Source organism: Pan paniscus, chromosome 5, assembly GCF_029289425.2.
Source record: "Pan paniscus chromosome 5, NHGRI_mPanPan1-v2.0_pri, whole genome shotgun sequence".
Lineage (NCBI taxonomy): Eukaryota > Metazoa > Chordata > Mammalia > Primates > Hominidae > Pan > Pan paniscus.
The window spans coordinates 66,304,191-66,321,320 of NC_073254.2; the positions used below are offsets into that span (position 1 = coordinate 66,304,191).

At 39.9% G+C, this 17,130-nt stretch overlaps 1 protein-coding gene across 1 annotated transcript in view; it reads right to left on the reverse strand.

Moving 5' to 3' along the window:
* Positions 1-17,130, reverse strand: part of PKHD1 (PKHD1 ciliary IPT domain containing fibrocystin/polyductin) — a 467,099-nt gene that overhangs the window by 220,904 nt on the left and 229,065 nt on the right. The window contains exons 49-50 of the mRNA XM_008958657.5: positions 11,672-11,867; positions 297-362 (exon numbers count right to left, since the gene is read on the reverse strand). Of these exons, the coding sequence (XP_008956905.4) occupies positions 297-362; positions 11,672-11,867 (262 nt within the window). The remainder of the gene's footprint in view (positions 1-296; positions 363-11,671; positions 11,868-17,130) is intronic.

A 17,130-nucleotide genomic window follows, 5' to 3' on the forward strand; every position in this document is an offset into this window, starting at 1 on the left:
ATCTGCAGATCTGGAGTCCTATGTGCACATATGGTCCATAATTTATGAAATGTGCTTATTTACATGTTTCAATTCTTACTTTCATTGCTTTGAAAAATAAATCCACCTTTATATCCTTTTTTGACATGCAGATACATATTTTAGTTACAGGGCAACATAATAGAGAGTTATCAGACATATAAGCTTTAGGACTGATATCTGCCTGTTTATTAACAGTATGACAAGGTAGAATTTGTAGAACTACTGGAGGACATTCTGCTATACTAGACACTTCTACTTCGTGTGTTAATACTCACCTGAAATAGTTGGGGGCATACCTTCCTTCACCCGGAGAATGACTTGAACTTGGCCTTCACCTGAAACTAAATACCAAAAGCCACAACTTGCATGTGATACAAAGATCATCTTAATATTAAAGACAGTCACACATGAGAAAAGAAGAATTTATGCTAAATTCTAGTTGCCTAAATTTTCAAAACAGAAAAATGAAATCCTTGTTAGTTAATCTAACAATTGATTTCCAACATTTGATTTTGATTGCTTTCATTTGATTAAACGTAATTGCAATGAGGTCTCCAAGAGAACTGGCACATAAATAATTAGGAGAAACAAAAACAGAAACAAAACCTTTAGCCATATGTTCTAAGGAAGCCAATGGTGTCCAGCAGGGCATATACCTCATATCCTATTTTCTCTTCATCATTTTGTAGGCTCAGCTTTTAGAATTCATGTGTTTTTCACCAATAGAGTTCAGATCATCCATGAAATGTATTTGGTTACCTTTATCCAAACAAATTGTCCTTTTAATGAAGCCTTTTCCCCACCCCCTATCCTCCTCCTATCATCCAAGCCAACTGAGCACATTTAAAAGGCCTGGGGTTCATTAATTTTAAGTGTTCAATAAATTAGTGGAAATAATCAAAAGGCCTGATTCTTTCTGATAATGACAATTTGATGTCAGTATAAACCAGTAGATTAAGCTGGGAACATATGCTCCTTTGCCAAGAGAGGCTGCTATAATTAAATAGTGAATGCATCTACAAGGTGCTCTCACGCCTGATTAATTAGTAATCAGGTGCACAAACTCCATCTTTCAGTCACACCTTGTCTCTTATTGGTTAATTACCTTTCTGCCTTATTGTTTGTCACATGAGCCACACCTTCCACCACTGGCGCGCCCCTTGTTGCTGAAGGCTGCAGCCTTGGGGACTTGGCCAAATTCACACTCTCCACTTTTGTTTTCCTGGAACCCTAAACCCTTTCCTCCATCAGATGAAATAAACACAGGATCATTCTTTCTAAATATAAAACATAAGCAGCCAGGCGCTGTGGCTCATGCCTGTAATCCCAGCACTTTCGGAGGCTGAGGTGGGTGGATCACTTGAGGTCAGGAGATCAAGACCAGCCTGGCCAACATGGTAAAACCCATCTCTACTAAAAACACAAAAACTAGCCATGCGTACTGGTGCACTCCTATAATCCCAGCTACTAGGGAAGCTGAGGCAGGAGAATTGCTTGAACCCTGCAGTGTGGAGGTTGCAGTGAGCCAAGATCACGCCACTGCACTCCAGCCTGGGTGACAGAGCAAGACTCTGTCTCGAAAAAAACTAAAAAATGAAAAATAAAAATAAAATATAAGCTTCAGAATATTACAAACAAAATGATCCCCAAAGAGATCCATGATGAGACCTCTTCAATTCCTCTAATCTTATTTTGGTCATTTTCTCTTTTTAAAATTTTTCTAAGGATATAAAGCACGAGTTTGTGTCTTTCTCCTTACACTGCCACATGTTGAGACCTGGTACAATGACAACATGCTCTTGACATGTTCTACCTTTATCACCACTTCCAAGACTTTGCTTAAATTGTTCTTTCACCCTGTTGCTTATTTCATGCATCTTTCTAACTTAATACTAATAATAAAGCCACCAGTCAAGGTGTCATTTCCTTTTTTTAAAATAAGGTCTAACTCATCCACTTCTGTTCACATTGATTTGTGCATTCTCTAAAGTTCAAAAGTACTTCTAAATCCATCCTGTGATATTCATCCCAAACTTGTTCTCAATTTAATAAATATTTATTAAGCATCAACTGATCATTTAAGATTACATCAATAATTAGCTTTGTCTTCAAATTTTTTAGAGAGAGATTTTTCTCATGCACCTTATGAGACCAGATATTGCTAGAAATGTAGATACTTCATTTTCATGGGCCAATTTAGAAATCCTAGGTTTAATCTTGTATCTGTAGCTCTTTCCACTACACTGCACCAATGGCTTCTGGACTGAGTGGTGACTAATTTTCTTAAACCTCTACACACGCACAAATGGTCCCTACCTCCAGGAGAACTCCCTACCAAAACAGACATTGCAAAACTAAAAAATATATTGAAAATCTGTTGCTCACTTCATTAACGTTGAGTGTGTGAATGCCAGTCAGTGAAGAGAAGTAGTTTCAGGATCAGAATAGATAGAGAAAAGTTAACAAAAGCAGGAAAAATTAGAAGTCTGATTTCCTATACCACCATCTACATGCATCTGGGGGCAGATGAGTATGAGACAGAGGGCTATCTCTTCCCAAACACCATTTCCTGGTCATGGTCATGACAATAGTGAATGGTGGGAAGAATGTGGGTGCTGGAGCCCAACAGCCTGAATCTGAATCCTGGCTCTTCTGGTTCCTAGACATGGGCCACTGACAAGTTATTTGCCATTTCTAAACCTTATTCATTTCATCTAAAAGTGGGAATAATCATACTATCTATCTCATATGGCTATTAGAAAGAAAAGATAGAATAGCCCATGGAACATGCTTAGCACAGTGCCTGGCACATCATGAACAATAAATGTTAACTATTATCAATACTGTCATTATGGCATGTTCATGATTCCAGTCAACAAGGTTCAAGAAACATGCTTTTACTTTCTACTCTTTTTACAGCTGTATCTAATCATGATGAGCTGTAGTATTACAGAGTTGTAAGCAACTTAACCAGATCTGCTAAAGTTTGTTAAGTGTGTTGACTCTACAAAGAACTGCAAATGTGAAGTGTCATTTCCAATTTGAAGAAATACAAAGAGGGATGAAAATCATTTGAGAATGAAGGTATTGACTTGGGAAGAATTTAAAAGCCTTACACAAGCTGTGATATTGTACATATGTTTTCTCAGTGCTTATGATTTCTGATTTTGTATTTGTAATATGAGAATGGTTAATCTTCCGTGTTTATAAATGGAGCCCCATTGTAGTTGATCCTTCCCAGATTGTTAAGAAGATCTGATGCTCAAAAAGACAAAAAAAAAGTCTTTGGGCCAATTATTGCCAACTTTTTCTGACGAGTGCTATGTGATCTAAACTTGCTATAAACACAGACATCTAGGGCGAAGAGGAAATGTGCTAAGAAAATGGCTCCTGGTAAGAGAAAAGAGAGTTACTAAAGTAGATGTGTTACGAGGTCCTACCAGGTTAATGTGTTGTGTCTGAAGAACTCTATCCTCACTTAAGGCTCTAGGAAACAGAAAAATTAATTAATTCTCTCCCTAACCAGGTCTAATTCTCTCTTGAAATTTTAGAGGGAGAAATAAGCACCCATTTATTTAAAAATAAAAAACACATGGAATCTTAGTAGGTTATAGACTCCTTCCCTATTTCACTCTTTCATTCATATTCTCATTCTCACTTTGTCGTTTTAGTTTATGCACATATTAGGACCTCTCACTCAGGCCACATTTATCTAGTGTGCCAGCCACTGACTAAACAGTGAAAGAACATAAAATAGCAACTGCAATCAGTGTCTGCAAATGTCATGCAGTCCCACCCTGACTCATGACTTCTCTTTCCGTCTCTGCCTGCCCTGGACCCAAGCCCCAGCTCTGTCATCTTGAGCTGGCTGTTGGCTCTCTCTGCATTTTTACCTCTTACCTCCACAACCTCTCTGTTACCTCCTCTGTTGCCTCCACATCTTTTCCCTGTCCTGACTCACAAATCTGTACACTCCTTCTATTCCTCCTGTCCTGCCCAGTGAATTTGACCTCATTCCTCAGAAGCTGACCTCTTTGGCTTAGCCACAGAGAAGGCTTGCTTGTCAGTTAGTCCTTGGCAGCTAAAGCTTGATTTACAGGACCACACTCCTGTCTGATTCCAGCCTCAGAGGCAGCCATGGAAGGCATCTTGGCCCTCATAAAACATGATCCTTTAAAGGCGTTCACAGAAATAGTATATGAAAATCCTGTGATTACCTTTGAGTCTTCTATTATCCCTGTATCATTCACTTATGAAACAGTGAATTTTTGGGGGGACAAAAGGAAAAGAACTTGATCAAGACACCAACACATATATCTGCATTAGCCACAATCCTGAAAGTTAGCTCAATTAAACCTTCTTAATTAACTCAGAGAAGAATAACAATTGTTATTCTGACTTAGAGCAATGTTTTTCATACTTCTGTGGAGGTATTTGTGATTTCCCAGACCCTGCCACAGACCTACACAGCCCGAATCTCTCAGGAGGGTCCTGGGAATAAGCATTTCAGCTGTTTACACAGGAGGCAAAAAAACACAAATGTAAGGAACTAAACAAAATTTTTCATACTACACTCTTAAAATATTGTCTGTTCTCAGGAGCAGGTGTTCTTACCAAGTAAAGAGCGAGACCCAGATGGAAAAGATCCTTACTTCACAATTCGTACTTTTTATCAATTATACCAAACCCTTACAGACCAAATCATATTCCCAAGATGTTAAATGCACAATGGTTACTTTAGAGGCATAAAAAGTTTCATTTTAGTATCTATACATTGTAACGTATTTTAGAAAAAAACAACTAACCGATTAAAACCATGATTTCATGGATATTATTAAGAAAAGTTAGGTTTTAAAAATAAGACAGTGTAGAAATTGATTTAAGAAAAATATTAAGTAAATAATCAGACAAGAGGTATAAGGACATGACACAATTATGAAAATGGTACTAAAATATCTAAAGTTCGGGAAGCACAGTGTTAACTAAGTATTGTTTTTTCTTATAAATTGAAAGAAGAAGAGTTGGTTTATAAGGTTAGGTATATAAGCTCAGATTTAAAAAAAGAAAAGATGGTATACTAGAAAAAGCACTGAACCTAGAGTCAGAGAAGCTATTTGAATACTGGTTGCACCACCTATGACCTGTGTGAATTAAGGCTAGCAACTCAGCATTGAGGAGCATTAACTCCTTAACCTGAGTGATTCCTAAAAGATGTATTTGATTCTCAGTTTCCTTCCCTTTCCTTTCCTTTCTCCTCCTCTCCTCTTCTCTCCTCTCCTCTCCTTTCCTTTCCTTCCTTTTCTCCTTCTCTTCCTGCCTTTTCCTTTTGGAGTTGTTTCCAACCAAGAGGCAAAATCCCTTTTCACATCCCCAGCCTCTGTTCTGTTATCTATATTTTTGCCATAAAGGTTAGTGCAGTTCCCTGAAGTCAATTCTCTACATACTGGTAAAAATCCTTGGGGATCTTTGGGAATGAGTTTTTCATAAGAATGTAAATTAATTTATTAACTAGAATGCTGTGGATTGCCTTTGAGGGGCTCAGCATGGGAATGGCTGCAGAGTTGCAAAAAGATTCTGATTCCGCTCTGCCTACAAAATCTTCCCCAAGAGGTCACGGGAGCCAGCTGACGCCACTCTCCTCCTTAGATCCTAAAGGAATTATTTTCCAGGATTTGCAGGGAGTCTTCTAGGCCAGCTGAAGAAGAGAAGATCTATGCAAGCAGCCTGCTTGGCTCCAGGGCCCTTGTTGCACTGAGGAAAGGAAACCTGGGCAGTGGTAGACAGGATCAGGAGCCTAGGCTCCAACCCAGGAAAGCACTCCTGATTTTTTAGGCTCTCCCAAATTAACAGCATCTTTTCTGACCCATCTTTGTGATGAGACAGACCTGAGTTCTTCTAGGCAACTTGGCACACACAGTAAAGTCCATCTGCCTTTCCATGCACAGCCCTCTTGCCCTTTATTCGTGGTGAGGCGGACATTTGGACACAAGTGTTGGCCAGCCTGGCTAGACATGTCCTTTTTTTCTCAGTCAGATCAGAAGGTGGTGGTGCAGCAGGAGCCTCAGCCTTACAGGCAGACCTTCTCAGCTGCCGCCTCACACAATGTCCCAGCTCGGCTGCATCTCTGCTGCATGAGTGGGGGCTGTGTGAACTCGGGAGGGCAACTGTGAATGGCACAGCATCTGATATGAATTTATCACCGGCTGCTGGTCGGGAGGGGGATCAAGCTAGGGGAAGGGGCTGTGAGTGTTTAATGCACCCTGCCACAACCCAACAGTTTGCCCTAAAGAGCCTTTTACCAATATAAAAGGACAGGGTCAAAAGTAAGTTGACCCCTGACAGAATGTACAATTATTAGAAGAAGGCTGTGTGCGAGCAGCTGCTGGAACCCCACTGACTCTGCATCGGGCTTCCAAGAGTCAGATTATGAATAATCAACTCAAGATTGTTTTCTCCACCCTTCTCAACCTCCCCCCGCCTCCCTCCAATCTTCTCCTCCTGTTTTGGGCAAGTCCTATTCTATTTCTACAGGAAGAAGCATAGCCCTCCCTAGCAGCTGCAATAATTGTGTTCCTATTGTGATGAAGACCTCCTCCTGGCCACCCCCCTACAAGTGGCCATTGTGAGTGGAAAGTCAGTGATTATACGCTCCCTCTGATGCTTTGGGGGACCCAGCTGCCTAAGTGCTGACACAGGAGTGTGCAGAAGGCCAGGGAGGGGGCTGGTGGAGGTGGAGGCAAGAGGTGGGGGAAACCCACGTCTGTGAGACTGGACTCTGACATACCAGACCTTTTGCATAAGTCAAGCCAAGAACAAATGAGGCATTATCAGGCCCCAGTGTTGAGAGGTCTCATCTCCCTTTGAAGTGGAGCTGAGCGTGGGGCCGAGCAGCTTTTCCTCCTTTGGACCAAGCAAACATCCTTCTTTTGATATGCTACATGCTCATTATCTCTGCCCCATTTAATGATTTTTGATTGAAGGGTGGCGGCTGGGATGCCGAGAGGATCGTTAGAGAGGCTCCATACAGCCAAGCCCATAAGAAAGGCTTTCCTTGTGCCTGGGCCTAAATTTGGAATTTCTTAACAGTGTGCGCTTGTTCTTAGAGGCAGATAAAGGCTGAGCGTGAAATTCTTAATTAAGCAATAAATAGAGAGTGGGGTGTCAGCAGATGTAGCCAGTAGCCATGGCAACAGGAATCACATGGGCAAGAGAGCTGAAACTCGATGTAGGCCTCAGGCCTGGGCCTGACTGACAGCTGAAGAATCCTACAAAGCTTGTAAACCAGATTAATTAGCTGACTAATTATTTCATAGCGTTAATGTAACTAAAAAATAAAAATAGTTCACCATGAACTGAAACATCCTTGGAAAAAAACAGCAGGGAAAGAGGCAGTGGGAAACTGGCTCTGTAAGGCAAAGACATGAGCAGTCAGGGCATCAAATCGCATGAAGGGAAAAATGGGCTTGCTGGATTTTTCTCCCAACTTTGCAAATATAAAAGAACACTTGTTCTACAGTCATACCCATTCCCAAGCATGGCATAGAAGCTACAGTTGGGATACACAATAATAGTTCATCATATTCATAATAGTTTATCACATCAAATATTGCTCCTGCAGCATCCTAACACAAACAATAGTGCACACAAGGTACTTCACTTGTGGTCTGTTTCGTAAGTAGCTCCTTGGGCAAAATTCTCAGCAGCTTTAGAAAGGCAACATGAACCAATCTCCCTAACAGATCTTTTTAAATGAGTGAGGTTATCTTATTCTGTGGCTAACAATTGCTTAAGTGGCATCACATTTCAATCACGGGAACAATATATCATATACGTCATTTTATGGTGAATCCCATTTATCTCACAAAAATCTAGTAAAAGAAAATAAAGGGAGACCCTTTCAGAAAGGTTATAACATATACACTGAGCTCATGACACATGGTATTGTTAATCTTCTAAAAAGAAAGAAAACTTCTAGAGAAATAGTCTATCAGGAAAACGTTGGTGAAATAACATGGCATATTAACCACACTTGAATATATTTGGATGTTTTGTGCCACAATTCCAAGAGACAAGTAAGTATTTTCTTAACCTTGCTGTGTAAATAAAGCCACTGAGGCATGGAGCAATTATAATGCCATGCCCCAGGTAAAATAACCAGCCAGCCACTGATTAAAACCCTAAGCCCCATGCGCTGGCCATGAGCTTTCCAAAAAAACTGCACTCCGTGAAGATGTTTGCTGAACAAAGGCAAAACTTGCCTTGGTAGAAAAGAAAAATGCAAGGGTCAAAACATATTGTATGTGTATGATTTTTTTCTTTGTCACTGGGAATCCTTGAGAAGGGTTCTCCCACAACCCTGCCTAAAACCCCCGCCATCCTTTCTGGTCAGTGATCCACAATTATTTAGTGGGCAGCACACTCTAGTGGAGAGAGCCACAGCCAGGAGCTAGAATGCCTGGGTTCAGGTTTTTTCCACTCGCTGGGTCGAAGATGAGTCAGGTATCTTAAATCACACATGCAGCAGCCAAACAGAGGAAATGAAGATAATTGTGATTTTTCTAAAACTTCCTATCCTGGGGGAAGTGGTAAAACAATACAAAAGATGGCCCACTTAGAAGTGGTCAACCAGTGAATGAAAATTCAGCCAGTTGTCAGTGAAGCAGCACTCTGAAGGAAATGCCAGCCAAGAAAAGGAGTCACACCCCCAAAAAAATCTAATATGGAATTCCGTGGCCATGATAGAGATCAAGCAGCTTCCCTACAATAAAATTAATTTCTGTATACACACATTTCCCATGTTTTTCATCCCAGGAATATGTCCACATAGACTATGTGGTCTTGACTTACACCATCTGCATAGATTAAATGTATTTTATGTAAATTATCCCAGTCATGGTCCTATAAAGTCAAGTGGTCTGAAAAAAACAGTTAAGTGAAAGTTACAATCTAATCAATATATAAAATGCATGGCACAGAACTGGAACTCTACTTCTTGGGCTCTTGCTTGGGTACCCACAACAGCAACTACCATTATGGCATTGGGAAATGCAGTCAGGTATATGGAAAACGTGAAAGCCTAATCACCACCTTGCTAAAGATCTCATAAACTTTACACAGATTATATCCAAAATTACAGCTAAATTTACACAACCCAGTATAGCTACATGGCGCACTGCCATGGAGGAGCAGGGTGAGCCTCAGTTCCTCCTGAGTCCTCATACCATCACTGTGACAGCCCAGAAATGAAAACAGAAGTGGCTCTAGCCAGCTATCTACTCCATACACTCAGAGGATAAAGGAGGCACCAATGACCATAAAAGATCCTACGGGGAATCCCTTCAAGAAGCAAGAGTCTCCAAGTTTGTTAAACATTCAACAAATCCTCTGTGACTTCTTATTCCTTTTCCAACTCATATTCAAAGGAGGAGATACTAGGGTATTCCAATACAAATAATTTTTAAAAATTAATAAAGGCTATCTACCTAATAGAAATGTTTTATACTAAGCCATTCATTTATATCATACATATGCACAGATACAGATGTACATCTACATATAAGCACACATGCACATTCACACAGCTACTTACACAGATGTGCATCTATACCATATGTGTATATATAATAGTATAACTTGCTATTAATTCAATTAATAATGCTATCATAAGGGAAGAAAATCTATAGCTGCATGATTTTTTTTCTTTGTACCATAAATGGTTTTTATTATGTTTAGCTTATTTGAGTATTCAGATTATTTTGCAGTTCATGAACAGAATATGACCTATGGACAAGACAGCCTCTTCAGAAGCAGGCTAAGTAATGGAAAGAGAGCAATGCAGATGAAAATTTTGTTCCAGAATACATATCAAGTGAATAGCCATAAAGTTAATGGTAACTATTTACTTTTATTTATGGCTGTATTCGGCCGAAGTGGTAAAACAATCTCAGGAATCTCTGTCCGTCTCAAGTTTTTATAGTTTTAGGTTACATTTATGAATGGATCAAATCAGAAATAAAATTTGAATGGTATAATTCAGTGCAAATAAAATATACAACAATCCTTTTGGCAAAGACATAAAAAAAGACCAAGGGAGCACCAGACTCTCTCTCTGATGCTATTAAAATTTAACAGTTCTGGGGCTAGCCTGTAGGTCCGACTCACTGGACTTTACGGTTAGGCACAAGTGAAAGAGGCAAAGGATGGACTCAGGACCATTGCCTCGCCCTCTAAATCCATGGCCACCTTGGGCTTGTGGTAAGGGCTAGAACTTGTTATGCTAATAAGATCCCCTGGATTTGACCAGGATCTACTAAGAGCAATTTATAACAAAATTGTCACTCTTGAGACCTATTTAGCCAGATTCTCCTTTTTACTGTAAGAAGTGGCCTCACAGTGAGCTGCGATTGGAACAAGCAGGTACCATGGTGCTCAGAGTGACCAATGCTGACATGGTATAGAAAAGGAATATGAAATAAACTCCAGGAAATCAAAAGAAGTGGATGGTCCTGACACACTGGGATCCTGAGAAACATGCACAGTAAGAAGATAAGGAAAAACCTTTGGCCTCTGTGACTCTGCAGTCACACTAGGGTTCCTGATTCCTTCAACCTCATGTTAATCTTGACGTAAAACAGACACAGCCCACCCCTAGTGCTCATATCAGCCCTCCATGCTACTCATCTTCCTGACCTCAGATTCTCATCAGAAGTTTTCCTTCTCACCTTCTACATAAACTTCCGTCTTGATTCAGTCTCTCTCTGCATTGGTACTCTCTACCTCAGACTCTCTACTGTTCCTCATACCAATGGTCATAATCAGCCATCCATTTTTTTCTCTTTCTTTTTTTTATTTTTGAGATGGGGTCTCAATCTCTTGCCCAGGTTGAAGTGCAGTGGCATGCTCATGGCTCACTGCAGGCTCAACTTCCTGGGCTCAAGCTATCCTCCCACCTCAGCCTCCCAAGTAACTGAGACTACAGGCATGCGCCAGCACACCCAGCTAATTTATTTAACTTTTTGTAGAGATTAGGTCTCACTCTGTTGTCTAGGCTGATCTCAAACTCCTGGCCTCAACTGATCCTCCCACCTTAGCCTCCCAAGTAGCTGAGACCACAGGCACATGCCACCATGCCCAGCATTTTTTTTTTTTTTTTTTTTTGGAGAGATGGGGTATCACTTTGCTACCCTGGCTGGTCTCAAACTCCTAGACTAAAGCACAGCCATCCATCTTTATATGTGCAGTTGTTCCACTACAAACAAATATGACACTGCCCTAAGATGAATGAAAGATATTATTAGTACTAACTACCAACGTCTAGTAAGCATTTTTTTGTGGGCTAGGCCTTCTGCTCAAGAGTTTTACATGTTATTCTTTATTTAATTTCCTATCCTTTGAGGTAGGCCCTATGGTCATACTTCTCTATAGAGGAGGAGGCTGAGCCTTAGAGAGGCTCTGTGTATGCTAGCTGGTGAGTGTTGGAGCTGGGATTTAAACCCAGGCAATCGGACTTCAGGGCACATTCACTCAACCACAACACACAGCTGTCCCTTTCAGTTCCTCGGCACTTCACAGCACAAATGTCTGGAATTGAAGGGTGATTGGCGATTTCTGACTATGTGCTCTCAAAACATTCATCCAATTGGATACTTACCCAGATAGGTGAGTTGCCTCAGCTGGCTATTGAAGAACCAGTCACAGCCTTGGTTCTGACCTGGTGACGGAAGAAATGGAAAAGACAGACCCACTCGACTCCCACATCTTAGGAGGATGTCAGGGTAAGGCGGCAAATCTGTGTGAACCAGCAGTAGGTAATTACCAGGAGCAAAGTTGTCAAAGGTTGCTGAGTACTTGAAGTGAAAGAAAAACACAATAGTGCTCATTTAATAAGGAACCCCATCATTCCACCTACACCACCACACCACCCTGCCAAAACAACTACAGAGAACGCAGATGGAGTAGTTTAGAAATCATACAATTTAGACCCAGATTGTACTTTTCTTGTGGGAAATGGGAATACTTAAATCTACTTCATAAAAAATTCATAACTAGAGTTACAAAATCAGACTATGAAGACTGAAAGATGCCATAAGGTTCATCTCGTTTAACAATCTCAATTAACAGAGGAGAAAGCCAAGGCCCAGACATGTGAATTGACACGTCTCAGGTCAAACAGCTAGAAGAGACAAGGCCAGGTCTAGAATTCCTTTCCAGCTTTTCCCGCGACTTGAGGCGACAGGCAATGATAGGCATGTCATCCATTTATCACAGTAATAGCTAACATTGTGGGAGCATTTACTATGCAATCAGCACTATTCAGTCCTCGAAAGGCACCCCTGTCATTGTTACTCTTACTGTCCCATTTTTACATTGAGGAAACTGAGGCAGGCAGAGGTTCAGTAGCTTGCCCCATATCACAAAGCAGAAGACTGCAGTGTCAGGACGTAAACCTAGGGTATCCACCTCCAGAGGCACACCCTACTGTTTTCCCTGCATGAAAATTCTCCAGAGTGCTCTCACGGGAATCTCAAGGCAAGAAAAGAGAGGCGTGCATCCTTTCTGAAAGCCATGGAGAGAAGATCAAAAGTGATTCTGGTCTGAATTCCTCATGACCATGGCAGGGCTTCTGTCTCCCTAAGATAGGCTCTCAGGACTGTTAGCAAGAATGTGTATGATAAGATAGGAAGAAATATATGTGTTAAAAGTATGAAAATAAGCTTAGGGAATTCCACTGGATTGCTGTTTAAAAATATGGAAAAATGTACCCACTTTCCTCGTGGCCTTTTTTTTTTTTTTTTTTAGTTTTTTTTTTATTTCTTCTGAAAAAAAAAACAGGATACAGTTGCAGAACGTGCAGGTTTGTTACACAGGTATACGTGTGCCATGGTGGTTTGCTGCACCTATTGACCCATCCTCTAAGTTCCTTCCCCTCACCTCCTACCCCCAAACAGGCCCTGGTGAGTGTTGTTCCCCTCTCTGTGTCCATGTGTTCTCAATGTTCAACTCCCACTTATGAGTGAGAACATGCGGTGTTTCGTTTTCTATTCCTGTGTTAGTTTGCTAACGATGATGGCTTCTAGCTTCATCCATGTCCCTGAAAAGGACATGATCTCATTCCTTTTTATGGCTGCATAGTATTCCATGATGTGTATGTACCACATTTTCTTTATCCAGTCTATCATTGATGGGCATTTTCCATGTCTTTGCTATTGTAAATAGTGTGGCAATAAACATACATGTGCATGTGTCTTTACAGTAGAATAATTTATAATCCTTTGGGTACATACCCTGTAATGGGATTGCTGGGTCAAATGGTATTTCTGGTTCTAGGTCCTTGAGGAATTGCCATACTCTCTTCCACAATGGTTGAACTAATTTACATTCCCACCAACAGCGTAAAAGCGTTCCTATTTCTCCACAGCCTCAGCAGCTTCCATTGTTTCCTGACTTTTTAATAATTGTCATTCTGACTGGCATGAGATGGTATCTCATAGTGGTTTTGATGTGCATTTCTCTGATGATCAGTGATGTTGAGCTTTTTTTCATGTTTGTTGGCCGTGTAAATGTCTTCTTTTGAGAAATGTCTGTTCATATCCTTTGCCCACTTTTTGATGGGGTTGTCTTTTTCTTGTAAATATGTTTAAGTTCCTTGTAAATTCTGGATATTAGACTTCTGTCAGATGGGTAGATTGCAGAAATATTCTCCCATTCTGTAGGTTGCTTGTTCACTCTGATGATAGTTTCTTTTGCTGTGCAGAAGCTCTTTAGTTTAATTAGATCCCATTTGTCAATTTTTGCTTTTGTTGCCATTGCTTTTGGCATTTTCGTCATGAAGTCTTTGCCTATGCCTATGTCCTGGATGGTATTGCCTAGGTTTTCTTCTAGGGTTTTTATGGTTTTGAGTTTTTCATGTAAGTCTTTAATCCATCTTGAGTTAATTTTTGTATAACGTGTAAGGAAGAGGTTCAGTTTCAGTTTTCTGCATATGGCTAGCCAGTTTTCCCAGCACCATTTACTGAATAAGAGATCCTTTCCCCATTGCTTGTTTTTATGAGGTTTGTCGACGATCTGATGGTTGTAGATGTGTGGTGTTATTTCTGAAGTCTCTGTTCTGCTCCATCAGTCTATGTCTGTTTTGGTACCAGTACCATGCTGTTTTGGTTACTGTAGACTTGCAGTATACTTTGAAGTCAGTAGTGTGATGCCTCCAGCTTTGTTCTTTTGCTTAGGATTGTCTTGGCTATACAGGGTCTTCTTTGATTCCATGTGAAATTTAAAATGTTTTTTTCTAATTCTGTGAAGAATGTCAGTGGTAGTTTGATGGGAATAGCATTGAATCTATAAATTACTTTGGGCAGTATAGCCATTTTCACGACGTTGATTCTTCCTATCCATGAGCGTGGAATGTTTTTCCATTTGTTTGTGTCCTCTCTTATTTCCTTGAGCAGTGGTTTGTAGTTCTCCTTGAAGAGGTCCTTCGCACTGCTTGTTAGCTGTATACGTAGGTATTTTATTCTCTTTGTAGCGATTGTGAATAGGAGTTCATTCATGATTTGGCTCTCTGCTTGCCTATTGTTGGTGTAAAGGAATGCTTGTGATTTTTGAACATTCATTTTGTATCCTGAGACTTTGAAGCTGAAGTTGCTTATCAGTTCAAGAAATTTTTCGACTGAGATGATGGGGTTTTCTAAGTATAAAATCATGTCATCTGCAAAGAGAGACAACTTGACTTCCTCTCTTCCTATTTCAATGCCCTTTATTTCTTTCTCTTGCCTGATTACCCGGCCAGAACTTCCAATACTATGTTGAATAAGACTGGTGAGACAGGGCATCCTTGTCTTGTACTGGTTTTCAAAGGGAATGCTTCTAGCTTTGGCCCATTCAATATCAATATGACATTTGTTGTGGGTTGGTCATAAATAGCTCTTATTATTTTGAGATATGTTCCATCAATACCTAGCTTATTGAGAGTTTTTAACATGAAGGGATGTTGAATTTTATCAAAGGCCCTTTCTGCATCTATTGAAAAAAATCAAGTGGTTTTTGTCTTTGGTTCTGTTTATGTGACGGATTACGTTTATTGATTTGTGTATGTTGAACCAGCCTTGCATCCCAGGGATGAAGCCGACTTGATAATGGTGGATAAGTTTTTTGATGTGTTGCTGGATTTGGTTTGCCAGTATTTTATTGAGGATTTTCACATTGATGTTCATCAGGGATATTGGCCTGAAATTTTCTTTTTTTATTGTGTCTCTTCCCAGTTTTGGTATCAGAATGATGCTGGCTTCATAAAATGAGTTAAGGAGGAGTCCCTCCTTTTCAATTGTTTGGAATAGTTTCAGAAAGAATGGTACCAGTTCCTCTTTGTACCTCTGGTAGAATTCAGCTGTGAATCCATCTAGTCCTGGGCTTTTTTTGGTTTTAGGCTATTAATTAGGCTATTAATTACTGCCTCAATTTCAAGGCTTGTTATTGGTCTATTCAGGGATTCAGCTTCTTCCTGGATTAGTCTTGGTAGGGTGTATGCATCCAGGAATTTATCCATGTCTCCTAGATTTTCTAGTTTATTTGCATAGACATGTTTATAGTATTCTCTGATGGTAGTTTGTATTTCTGTGGGGTCAGTGGTGATATCCCTTTTATCATTTTTTATTGTTTCTATTTCACTCTTTTCTCTTCTTTGTTAATCTAGCTAGCAGTCTATCTATTTTGTTAATTTTTTCAAAAAACCAGCTCCTGGATTCATTGATTTTTTTGGAGAGTTTTTTGTGTCTATATCTCCTTCAATTCTTCTCTGATCTTAGTTATTTCTTGTCTTCTGCTAGCTTTTGGATTAGTTTGCTCTTGACTCTCTAGCTCTTTTAATTGTGATGTTAGGGTATTGATTTGAGATCTTTCTAGCTTTCTGATGCGGGCATTTAGTGCTATAAATTTCCCTCTTAACACTACTTTAGCTGTGTCCCAGAGATTCTGATACATTTTCTCTTTGTTCTCATTGGTTTCAAAGAACTTCTTTCTGTCTTAATTTCATTATTTACCCAGGAGTCATTCAGGAGCAGATTGTTCAATTTCCATGAAATTTTGTGGTTTTGAGTGAGTTTCTTAATCCTGAGTTATAATTTGATTGTACTGTGGTCTGAGAGACTGTTTGTTATTATTTCAGTTATTTTGCATTTGCTGAGGAATGTTTTACTTCCAATTATGTTGTCGATTTTAGATTAAGTGCCATGTGGCTCTGAGAAGAATGTATATTCTGTTGATTTGGGATAGAGAGTTCTGCAGACGTCTACTAGGTCCACTCGATCCACAGCTGAGTTCAAGTCCTGAATATCCTTGTTAATTTTCTGTCTCATTGATCTGTCTAATACTGACAGTGGGGTATTAAAGTCTCCCACTATTATTGTGTGGGAGTCTAAGTCTCTTTGTAGGTCTCTAAGAACTTGTTTTATCAATCTGGGTGCTCCTGTATTGGGGGCATGTATATTTAGATAGTTAGCGTTTCTTTTCTTGTTGCATTGTTCCCTTTACCATTATGTAATACCCTTCTTTGTCTTTTTTGATCATTGTTGGTTTAAAGTCTGTTTTATCAGAGACTAGGATTGCAAACCCTGTTTTTTTCTTTCCATTTGCTTGGTAAGTTTTCCTCCATCCCTTTATTTTGAGCCTGTGTGTGTCTTTGCACATAAGATGGGTCTCCTGAATAGAGCACACTGATGGGTGCCTGACTCCTTATCCAATTTGCCAATCTGTGTCTTTTAATTGGGGCATTTAGCCCATTTACATTTAAGGTTAGTATTGTTATGTGTGAATTTGATCCTGTCATCTTGATGTAATTTACTTATTTTGCACACTAGTCAATGCAGTTTCTTTGTAGTGTCATTGGTCTTTATATTTTGGTGTGTTTTTATAGTGGCTGGTACCAGTTTTTCCTTTCCATATTTAGTGCTTCTTTCAGGAGTTCTTGCAGGGCAGGTCTGGTGGTAACGAAATCCCTCAGGATTTGCTTATCTGGAAAAGATTTTATTTTTCTTTTGCTTATGAAACTTAGTTTGGCTGGATATGAAATTCTGGGTTGAAAATTCTTTTCTTTAAGAATGTTGAATATTGGCCTCC